The sequence below is a fragment of the Epinephelus lanceolatus genome, chromosome 17 (assembly GCF_041903045.1).
Source record: "Epinephelus lanceolatus isolate andai-2023 chromosome 17, ASM4190304v1, whole genome shotgun sequence".
Classification (NCBI taxonomy): domain Eukaryota; kingdom Metazoa; phylum Chordata; class Actinopteri; order Perciformes; family Serranidae; genus Epinephelus; species Epinephelus lanceolatus.
The window spans coordinates 14,676,282-14,688,542 of record NC_135750.1 but is presented as its reverse complement, the minus strand read 5'-3'; the positions used below and the strand labels follow the sequence as shown (position 1 = coordinate 14,688,542).

Here is a 12,261-nt window from a genome sequence, read left to right as displayed (position 1 = left end):
ATTTGCCCTGGAAACAGTGGAGAAGCAAGGAGAGCTAGGTGTAACGAGGTAATGTTAATATATTACAGCAGCAATAGAGAGGTAAAAATCCAAATAAAAGGTATTCTCTTCTTTTACCACTCTAACTTATCTAACAAAGTGGTACATTTCAGTTTCAAAGCCATTTAAGTGCCTCTCTTCTAAGTTCAGTGCACCAAATCCTCCAATCGGCCACTCTTCACTGATTCTATCAGACGTTCAAAGTGGGTAATCACAAGGTGGAAAAATGAAGGTGGACCTCTCTTAGCTTTATCTCCATCCTCCTCAGCTTTCTCATCGCTCACCATCAGTCTCTCTCCCCTCAAGCCTCCACTCGTGTCCATCTTCTTTCCAAGTTCAACTCTCTCCTTTTTTGTTCTCATTCTCCTCTCCCAACTGCTTCATCTATAGACTTTTATTACCTGAGAAAAGCTCTTCTGGATTGACACAGCATCAGCTGGGGAGCATTTGACCAGCGTATAAATGTCTGATTTTCATGTGTAATGAAAGGCACCACCTGTGAAATCCACCTCAGTGAGCATAATAGGTGATTTTGAGTCTTAACACGAAAGCGTATTTACATTCTGAGTAATATCAATATCAGTGTGTGAAAATGGGAAATATGCAGCTTGTGTGTGAGTTATTTCTCCCTGCAAGATCCTCTAGTCAACTGGTTTCTCTTAGAAAAGAAGAAAAGTTAAACTCGGGTGTGACTGCAAGATTTCATTTGCGCACCACTCATCATCATCGCTTACTCCTTGTGACAGATTATTAAGGTGAATAAAAGTTCCTCCTGTGATGATATCTCAAGAGTATGACGTGTTTGAAACAAAGTTTTAAATATCAGTTAATGAGACGGTGGCATGAGAGCGGCCTACATTTGGGGAGGGAAAGCAATCTGAGACACACTGGAATGTGTGAGTTTTTAAAGCTGTTCTAAGTTTTATGGATCAATTTTGGCTCACCAGTATTCTCACCTTTCATGTAAAACCAGTAATGCTGTGGTTGATTTAAGACCTCTCACCTAATTTACATGAAAGGCAGAATAAACACAGAAATAAACAAGGAAACAAGAGACACTGGAGCCATTGTATGTGCAAAGACGGCAGCATCTGCCTGGATTCACGGTGCATAATGTTTTTGTTTAGCACTCGCATGGGAGTGATGTGCAGCATCTTTATTTTCCAGGTTGGTAATGGTACTGTGGATGAAAGAGGCGGATAGAAAGCGAGCGTGTGCTGTGTCTGTACATCCAACACATCCTCTGTTGTTATGGATATCGGCTGTTGCTGTGTGGAAACCCTTCCCTCTCCATCCCCTCGCTCGGCTCGCTCTTTGCGCGCTGCTGGAGGGAACCTGCTGCGCGGTTGGAGGCACTTTACGCACGAACGGCAGCTGAGCTGGCAGCACTGTCAACACCGCATTCACGTGGTCTCCCTCGGCCTCATGCGCACACTCTCACACACACTTTAATGTGCAAAATGGTTAATGGAGGCAACAGGTTGCCGTAGAGTCATTTTATACTTAGAAAAAGATCTTCTTAAAAGGTTTAATTGTGCGCAACACAGCTGAGAAAACACATCCACGCATATTATGTTTTTACAAGTGCTTACCTTACGATGATATACATGACCAGCACGTTTCCAACCAACCCCACCACGCACACGATGGAGTAGAGAGCGGTGATAACAATCGCTATGATAACCGGGTTGGCGTCGTCCTCTATGATGCCGGTCAGTCCGCGTTCCCTGTGGCATGGCGCCTCCGTGAAGCTCGTGGTGTTGTTGCCGTCGCTGAAGTTCCCACAGAAGCTGCTGTTGGTGTAAATCACGGGGATCTGGCTCCCGTAATTCGCGTCCGAGCCGTTGCTTCCGCTCTCCATGGTCCTCGTTCAGTATGTGCGGTAAGGTGCTGCGCGCGTCTCTCGCCTCCCCCTCCGATGTCCGTCGGCGGACTCGGTGCGTGTGATGCCCCGCTGGGTGCCTGTCTGTTGTTTGCCTGGAGAAGCGCTGCGTTTCCGGCGCGGGACGGACCGCCGGTGAATGTCACCGTGTTGAAGAATGTGGCCGCGTGTGATGAGGGTTCACACCAGCCTGCGCGAGACTCAGTTCACTAGGGACCCCCCCCCCCCGCGCACGGAACAGAAGCGACGACGTGAAAATGAGTTTGTTCGCTCTTCATTCCTCCCTCGGTTCCTTCCTCCCATCACACTTCCTTTCCTTCCTTTCACTCACATTTGTATATTCCATCATTTTCATTCCCTCCCTTCCTTTATTTATGCTTCTTTCCTTCCTCTCTCCCTTCCCACCTTTTCTAATATTTCCTTTCCTTCCAGCCTTCTTTGCTTGCTTTCTGCCTTCCATCCTTTCTACCTTTCTGGCACCTTTCCTTTCTCACTCCCTTCTTCCCTGTCCTTTCCCCCTTTCTCTTGTCTGTGTTCATCCCTTCCTCATTTTGCTTCCTTTCTCACTCATTTCCTATACTTCCACCTTTTGTTTACTTGTTCCTCTTTATTTCTTCACCATCTCTTTTCAGTAATTCCATCCTCCACTTCTCTCATCTTTGTTCATCCCATCTGTTTCCTTCCTTTTCTCCTTTTTCACCTACCTTCCATTGTCTCTGCCTTCCTTGCACCTTTCCTTCTTCACTCCCATCTTTCTTGTCTTTCCACACCTTTCCCTTATCTATGTTCATCCCTTCTTCCTTTTGCTTCCTTTCTCCCTCCTTTCCTACAGATCCACTCTTATTCACTCCTTCCTTTTTCCTTCCTTCCATCTTTAATTCATTTCTTGTTCCTCTCTTTATTTCCTTCCCATCTGGCTTCTTTTCAATACTTCCATCCTCCATTTCTCTCATCTTTGTTCATCCCATCCTTTTCTCATTCTTTTTCTCTTCCCTTTCTCGCTTCCTACCTTCCATCCTCTCTACCTTTCTTGCATTATTCCTTCCTTACTCGCTGATTATCCCTTCCTCCTTTTCGCCTACTCTTTCCTTTCCTTTATGCACATTTGTTTATTTCTTCATTTCCTCTTTCTCGTTTTTCCTTCCTTCCTTCCTTCCTCCCATTTCCCCTTTTGTTCATCTTTTTTCCTCCCTTCCTTCAAGCCTTCCTTGCTTGCTTCCTACCTTCCATCCTCTCTGCCTTTGCTGCATCTTTCCCTCCCTACTCCCTTCTTTCCTTAAACCCCACTTTCTCACATCTCTGTTTATCCCTTTCTCCTCTTGCTTCCTTTCGCTCACTCTTTCCTATACTTCCTTTCCTTGCTTTCTTACACATTTATTTCTTCATTTTCTTTTTCCCTTCCTTTCTTCCCTACTTGCCCCTTTCCTTCCATCCTCCCTTTTCCCATTTGCTCATCTTTGGTCCTTCCTTCCGTCCACCCTTCCTTGCTTGAAACCTGCCTTTCATCCTTTCAGCCTGTCCTGTATCTTTCCTTCCTCACTCCCTTCTTTCCTGTCCTCCCCCCTTTCTCTCATTTGTGTTCATCCTTTCCTCCTTTTGCTTCCTTTCTCCTTCCACTCCTTCCTTTTCTCCTTCTTTTTCTCCCCCCTTTCTTGCTTCCTACCTTCCATCCTCTCTACCTTTCTTGCATCTTTCCTTCCTTCCCTTTTACCCCTCCTTCCTTTTGCTTATTTTCATCCACTTATACTTCCTTTCCTTGCTTTCTTGCACATTTGTTTATTTCTTCATTTTCTCTTCCCCTTCCTTCTTTGCTTTCTTGCTTCTTTCCTTCCATCCTCCCTTTCCCCTTTTGCTCATCTTTGTTCCTCCCTTCCTTCTACTCTTCCTTGCTTGCTTCCTACCTTTCATCCTTTCTACCTGTCTTGCATCTTTCCTTGCTCAATCCCTTCTTTCCTGTCCTTCCACACAGTTACTCCTTTCGCTTCCTTTCTCTGTCCTTCCTTCTTTCCTTTCTTCCACATTTAATTCCTTTCTTGTTCCTACTTTCATCCAGCATGTCTCTCATCTTTGTTCCTTCCATTTGTGTTTCTATATTCCCCTTTCCTTTTATTTTAACTTAATCTTCCGTGTTCCTTTCTTTATTTCCTGGGTTCCTCCTGCAGTTGTTGGTTCTGACTGGGGGGTTTAGTTTGTTTATTTGCATGAATAGTTTTACGAGGTGGTTTATATTAACAACACCTCTCTCTCTCTCTCTCTCTCTCTCTCTCTCTCTCTCTCTCCCTCTCTCTCTCTCACACACACACACACACACACACACACACAGATACACCATCTCTATCTAAAGAAACATCAGATAAAATGTACCATCAGCTTCTCCGTGAAGAGACAATGTGCTGGAAGCCATACTTCACCTATCACTACATCTTCTACCCAATATAGCAGCCAACAGCACAGTAATAATACAAGAGCATGTAAAAACAACTAAGGACAGTAATGGATGGTGAGGAGGAGTCATGGGATTATCTGTCAAGTTGTCCATGCATGTACATGTAGCGCTTTGATGAGTCTCCTCACTCCTGATTCCTGTTTTCTGTGCTGTATTCTAATCAGTGAAGCTGAGCGAGGGAATGTAGCACAGTGTAATCCAATAGGGATTGATTTTAATCAAGATAATGTCCCTGCTTGTCTCATTACAGTTTCACAGAGGCATGAAATGGGCAAAGATCATTGACTGAACGTGCTGGAGGCCTGCTTTGTGTAAAACGGTTCAGCATGAGCATAACTAGTACTCAAAGTCATTATTATAAGTTTCTTTTTCCAGTTGCCTTAATTAACAAAATCCACACAATAAAAAAAACTCGTTAGCTAATTGTATCAGCGAGTTGGCTGATGAAACCTGAGGAGCAGCAGGAATGGAGGGAGCTTTCTTTCTTGTTGCTGATAAGGAGCGAGAATCATTTTAAATGCATGCAGATGTTTTCAAATACCCGACGGCAGAGTTTCATTTAGTTGAGATGTGACATTACTTTGCCACCGCTGCACTGCTGTTTGGTTTTCACATAAAGAAATGTTGCCTTCAGCTCTGAGCTTGATATTTTACCTAGTAGATTTACTTCAGTGGTTTATGCCTGAGCAGTCTTTTAAATAAGGTCAACTTCCAGCTGAGCTGATAGGCGTATGATTCATCAGTCTGAGACCATGAGGTGTTACAATCCCTGTTAGTACAAACGGCGCAGATGGTCGTTAAATTTCAAGGATAGGTGTAGATTTTTCAAGTCTATCTCTGGACAAGAGGGAATTTCATTCTAAGAAGACTGTACTTTGGTAAAAACCCGCTTCAGTTGTCTGCCTCTCCGGCTCATATCAGCTCTAGCTCATGCTTTAGGGGGCATTTTTGCATTGACTAAGTGAGTCACTTTAGGGAAAGCGATAGCCAGTCGGAAGAAAATGTTGGCAGTGAACATTTCTGCAAACTCTGAATATGTAACATTTGTATGTTTCAAAAACAGATATTTTTTAGCAACATGGCACCACATTTCCAGCCACAATTATAGCACCAAAATTGGATGTTTTTTTAACAAGACATTGCAGCATTTCCAGCCCGATCATGCAAAAAAAAAGAGTATTCTTTTGCAAAACATCATGGCATTCCCAGTGCTATTGTGATACCAAACCACGTGTGTTTTAGCAAGAAAGGGCAACATTTCTAGAAGTGCCTGTGGTGACAAAGCCAGGTATTTTAAGTCAAAACATTATCTTTGTCCATGCCCTAAAAAAGATATTTTTAGGGCATTTTTGCCTTTAATTGATAGGATGGTGAAGTGTGAAAGAGAGAGGGAGTGACATGCAGCAAAGGGCCACAGGCTGGAGTCGAACCTGGGCCGCTGCTGCAACAGCCTTGTACATGGGGCGTCTGCTCTATACACTAAGCTACCGATGCCCCAGTGGTGTTTTGTGTCTGAACATAACCACATGTTCCTCACAGCATTTCAGGAGGAATTCAGCAGGAATTCAGACTAATGTGCAATAACAATAATTAAAGTATAAAACAAGGACTAGGAAAAAAAAGGACACAAATTAAAGATCAGAAAAAAATATAAGTATTAAAATGTCAAAGTGCCTGTGTCTCGTATGCTGTGTTGATTTTATAAGCAGATGTTTTTAGGGGAACTCTTGTATTTAAGTAAACCTAGCTGAACAGAAATAATCACAGCACTGTGTCAGAGCCACCATAAAGAGGAGGAATAGTTACAGAAACCAATAACTCCTTTAAAGCACATATGGGAATGTGAGTGTTGTTCTAAGACACATAAAATTCTAAGTTTCTGCCTTTTCTAAAATAAATTATAAAAATGAATTCCTCCTGCGCTGTGAAGTCTTTGAATAAACAGTTATTTATGCACACGTAGGTACAGAGATACTTGACAAAGCCATTAAGGGAGAGAAGCTGTAGGTGCTGGACGCTTTATAATTCACACATTTTGTAATTTCTTAGTTATTGCTCTGAACTGCTGCCGCCACCTTTGTGTATCTCGAGTGAAGTGGTTGGAGGTATAGGGGCTTTATTCTGTTGCCATAGTGAGGATGAGCATTACATTTCACAGAAGCAACACCTTCACAGGCTCCACAGGTGAGTTGTGGGTTTATGTTTTTGTGTGTGTGTGTGTGTGTGTGTGTGTGTGTGTGTGTATCTGTAACACAACAGTTGCTAAGCCTGCAGGTAGAAACTGGATAGGTTTCCCTCAGTGACACTCACAAGTCTAATGCATTTCAGGTTGAACTGAAAATCCAGACCTGTCCCCAAGGAGTCAGATTCAACACTCCAAGAGGGTACAGAGAGGGGTAATGACCATGAATCACATTGTGTCTCTGTGACTTTTGTTGCATGATGTTCCCCATCTCTCTCTCTGTGGTGAAAAACAAAAACACTTCAAGTTCGTGGTCAGTTTTAAAACCATACAAAAAGATTTACAGAAGCACGATGATAAATATTAGCTGCCATAGGTGAAATACAGCCACTCACTTGTAAATGCTCCCATGAATTTATATTTTTAATTAAAATCAAGGTGACCTTATATGGTAATTAAAAACATGTATTCATGGGAGGATTTACTAGTGTGCAGATCTTTTTTACAGTTTTGAAATCATCCAACCGTGAGCTCTCACACAAGGACAAACACTCTGTACACACAAGCACAAAGCTGTTATTAGCTTATTGAGCAAACCTCTGCACCCTGTTTACACCTGGTATTAACAAGGGTCTTGGTTAAATGGAATTGCTCAGCTCTAGTGTTGTAGTACTCAAGATCGGTCTTGGTCTCGAGACCATTTTTTGAGGGTCTTGGTCTCGTCTCGGAATCAAGGGCATTTTTAGTCAGTCTTGTCTCGGGTTTTTTGAACGAGACCGGTCGAGACCACCACTGATGCTTTTTGTCCATGCTTTACTGATAAGAGTGAAAAAGACCATCTCAAAAACAGCTAATAACTTCAAATCATTGGTATAGCATAAAGATTTCCCCCAGCTGCAGCTGCTACCTGCCCGGTGTCAGTGTGAGTGACTGACACGCCCCCTTCACACAGAGGATGGAGACGGCAGGAGGAGAGGCTGTGTGAAGTCTAAGATTTGTTTCATTGTGCTCTGCAACAACAGAGCAGATATTGTTTTTGTTGTTATATTTATTTAAAAGCAAACTTAAATACAAAAAACTCACATTTTGATGTTTTGTTATGATTTTCCTTTGATATAAATTGTCTTGGTCTTGTCTCGGTCTCGGTAATGTCTTGGTCTCGGTTGGTGCGGTCTTGACTACAACACTACTCAGCTCTAAAGTACAGGTGTGAATGCACTTGATGCATCCTCAAAGCGTCTTAAGATCCGATCGCTCAGACCATAATCAGAGGTGGTCTTGGCTGCATGTGGCCACATTCTTTCAGCAACGTGTGCGCTAAAGTGTCCTGGGCCACACTGAAGGATGGCTGTACCATTTTGCCCGTGCACCAAGGTCTTTGCAAACTTCCACTTTATTAGAAGTGCACTAGTACTGTTCGTCGTCGTCTTCTTCCGCTTAAAACTTCAGGCAGGCCAGGCACAGGCAGTACATTGCTGCCTTCCACAGGTTAAAACAACAACGCATTTGGCTGACATACAGAAATGATGTACATGCTTATTTGCATATCCGATCACAAGTGGTGACTCAAGACGCGTTTGGAGACACAGCCCATTCTCATTCTTAAATCTTACGAATAGGAATAGGTATACTGCTGCTTTGTCAGTGATTTCAGTGTCAGACACCTGATGCCGAAAGCCGCAATGTAATATAAGGAGATGAAAAGTATAGGGCAGGTAAAAGGGGTGAAGATGGGTCTAACAAACCCTGGACTTTCACATGGGAGCCTTCGCATATGAATGTACAGCCAAACCATGATTTTCCAAACCTCATCACATACTTTTGTAGACATCTTTGGTTGCCATGTGCTTTTGTTGCCTAAACCTAACCGGCGTTGGGAGTGGGCTTCCTGAAATGTCAGCAGCAGATGCAGAAGGCATCTGGCACGTGTAAGGTAACTGACAAGGCGATGATGTGTGATGACCAGGGATGGGGACGTGTTGGGAGACACATTCTAATGCCAGGTGTGAACAGACAGACTGTGTGATGTCCACTTGGGATCCAATCAGCCAAAACACGTTAACACCAGGTGTAAACAGAGCCTGTGTTGTCAGTGCATTGGCTTGCAAAGACTTGATTCTTTCAGTGTGTCACAGTCTGCTCTGTATCCTGATGCCTTTTGATTTTTTTAGGAAGACTGGACTAAGTTGTATGGGTAATAGACTATAGACTCATTTAAGTTGCCTATACTAGTAAGTCAGCTTTCACTCTGTGGGGTTATTAAGATATTAAGAGGACTGTGTTTTCTGGGTTTTTGGTTTTCTGCTTACTGTGTTCAACCCCTCCCGTGCTCCTGTGCTACCTTTCCTTCATTAACCCCCTTTCCCTCACCTGCCCTGCATCAGCCTCATTAGACCTTCCCTGCACTTTTTTTCCCCATCCAATCAGCTCCCTGCCTGAGCACCTAATTCCCCTCACCTGAGCTTCTCCACCTGCACTTCATTCTCTCATCAGACTGCTAAGTCCTGGTTTTCAGTTCAGACTTTTGTCTTTGTAGAAAATCACATATGACTCTTCCATGTTCTTGGATTGTAAAGTATAGATTGTGAGGTTTCACAGAATCGAGCAACAAATAACTAAACCTGGCAAGAGTATTGGAAAATACTCAGCGAGGCACAGCCGTCCTGTGACTGGTGTCTGTTACCAAACACAGAAACAGACGCATGCATCACCGATTTGCCAGAAGTAGTCTGCCAACTGCCTCACAGTGCTTTGCCAAAGATCTTCTTATGATACTCAGACTCATATCTGTTTATACAAGACAAATATTTATTCATTCTAGCTGGCTATGCGTATTTGTCACATTGTATTTGATGAAATATGTTTTATCCGGGGGAGTTTACGCAACCGTCTTGAGGCACGAGGCATGTAAATCTGCACACTGCATGGTTATTGTAATGTTATCTCCAGTGACTCGTGTTTTGCATCCAAAACAAAGACTCAAACTGAAGTGTGTTTGTTCTAAGCAAGTAGAGATCATCGCCGCTGATGTTTAGACAGTAGAAGATTCTCCCTTTGTGTCAGGAACAGGATCAGTAGCGGAAGAGACAAGTGTTTAAAATGCAGAAGACAAAGAACAAAACAACAGAAATTCTTCACAACAACTCCAAATACCAATTAGCAGCTTTTGTCGTCTGTAAAAAGAAAAAGTCTGGCAATCAGCATCGTGCTTGATATCCGAAGAAAACGGAGCTCTCATCTGAGCCCAAACTGTGGGTGTATTAGTCAGAAAATTAAAAAAAGGCGATTTATTTAGTAGGTCAAGAGGAACAGAGTCGAGAAATATGATTGCATCTGACAAACAGCACTGATGCAGAGGGACAGTGGTCATAAGTTAACCAGCCAGCATGAATGAATCAGATGTTTTTCAACCAAAAGAACCAAACAGAAAGAAAGGGAACAAAAACTGCAACTATTTCCTGCATATTCATTTCTGTTAGTATAACAATTAACACAGTATGATTGCATTGGTTATCATGCCTTTTAATGGTACTGTAGTCTGACTCACGAGATGTAGAGTGTAAATATAATCCTGACAGTGACCAGCATTCTCCCTCCTTTCTGCCCTCTGCTTGTACCTGTATTTAAAATCCCCTTCACTACAGGAAATAACAATAACCTGCGAAATGATGTGTTGAAAATGTCAAGTTCTAACAAACATTTGGGTCGTGCAATAAGCCATGCCTGCTTTGTTCTTTCTGTGAATTGCTGCAAAGATCTACAACTTGTGAACGCACCTTGGAAAAGCCCAGACTCCATCTTGCCGGACACTAATGTCTGATGTTGATCCATTTTTTCGACACGGGCAGTTGGAGTTGATTTGCTGCATATTTTTAACCTGGCAGCGGTATGCGCCAGTGACACTGACTGCACTAATGTACCGATCTGTTCCAAGTGACACAAGCTTTTGTGATATTGTTGCTGTAGTCAACAGCGTGGGTGACTTTAGTCTGGCTGTGCACCACTGGTCTTATTTTCTGGTCATAGAAAACACAGCGACTTCTCTTCTTCAGATACAGTTGTCATAATGGTCCAGTGAGCTCCTCCAGAGCTAAAGCACAGTCATGGTTCATCTCTGGGGCACCTATTATCAAATCATGTTTGTCTTAATTATCATCAAAAGTTGAGTCACACAGTGACATACATCTGTGAGGCCTACTGTTTTTGTGGGGCCATTTTAATGACAGTGCTCGCCTCCCTTCATTCAAATGTTCCACCGAAACAAGTTGACCCCGACATTCTGCAAAAGCACAGTGGCTGCATCCTTGGCTTAGCACCACCCATGACCACTGTGATTAGTTTAAAGCCATACAAACAAGCCAGAGCATTTTACCCTATATCAGAATGATAATGAGTGCCTCGAGACCTTTCTATAGTGCTGACACAGGGTTGGGGAGATAGGTCTGGTGACACAAGACTAATGGTTTTGTAGTTTATCTTAATGATGAGAGATGCTGTTGAAGCTGCTGTGTTATTAATGTCTTAATTCAACTTAAATTCGCATTTATTTTTAATAATAGACACCTGACACTTTGACAGATAAGGTTGCATTTTTCCTTACTGCAAATAGCACTGCAGTATCTGTCAGTGTTGTTCAAATCTACTGCAGGAAAATACTGGCTTTAAATGAAAATATTAGTGCTGTCAAAGTTAATGTGTTAATATCAAGTCAATGCAAATTCCTTTTAATGCCACAATTTTTTTTTGACGTGCAATCAAAGCATGTACCTTCTGTAATTACGACCCTCAGCCCACTCAGTAGTTTGGGAAATCACGAAGCAGTGCAGCAGTAACAACGTGGATGGCAAGCAGAAACAAACTCTGTGAGCAGAAATGGATTAAGAGACAAGTTCAGTTTCAAAGCCCGGCCAGATGGCTCTCTCAACAACATCAAAGTTATTTACATTTACTGTCAATGGGAATTGAGTTGCCACTGGAGTACATTGAGCTGCTTAAAAAACATGGGATGTATAACTAACCTTTACAAGTGTAAAGCTGGACATTACATTGTGCTAGTGTTACTAAGGAGGTCAGTATGTCTATCTGTTGTTGCTTGTTGGGCTCGAGTCTGCCATGGTGTCCTTTCAGCATATGTGTTAAGCATGCAGTACCTTCAAGGTTATTGTGGAGAATATTCTGGACAGTGTTTGTCATTATTCTGGATTGTTGCAACATACATTTGTTGGGTATCGGCAGTCTCCTCCCTCTTCCCTTATGTCCCTCTCCCCTGTCTGTGTTCGCCTCTCCCTTGCTGCAGGACGTGGCTGGCCACTCTCCCTCTCCTGTTTGTCCCTGCCTTCTCTGCCTCCACTGCACACCTGCCGTCAATCAGCCTATCAAGAACTCACCTGCCTGCTCACTATAAAGACTCCAGTTCAACTTCCAGTATTCGTCAAATTGTCCATTCCCCATAGTGTAACTACTCAGACTCTAAAGAACCTCTGTGAATGCTTTTGCTGCCTGTTTTTGCCATTTTGTTGGCTCTTTTCCCTGACTGCTGTCTCCTGTGCTTCAGAGGGATATTTCAGGTAGGAGGTTCAACATACTGAGTCTAACCCTGAACTCTGAGTTGATTTACCCTGAGATGGGAAACTCTGAGTTACCGGTTCCAGAACAGCTGATCTGAGTTAGTTCAGTCAACTCTGAGTATGTTCACTCTGAGTTAAGCCGACA

General features: G+C 42.9%; 1 protein-coding gene across 1 annotated transcript in view; it reads right to left on the bottom strand.

Moving 5' to 3' along the window:
• oprm1 (opioid receptor, mu 1) overlaps window positions 1–2,040 on the bottom strand; it is a 41,638-nt gene extending 39,598 nt beyond the window's left edge. Inside the window, exon 1 of the mRNA XM_033613665.2 lies at window positions 1,632–2,040. Coding sequence (XP_033469556.1) covers window positions 1,632–1,900 — 269 coding nt within the window. The 5' untranslated portion in view covers window positions 1,901–2,040. The remainder of the gene's footprint in view (window positions 1–1,631) is intronic.
• Window positions 2,041–12,261: the final 10,221 nt, after the last annotated feature.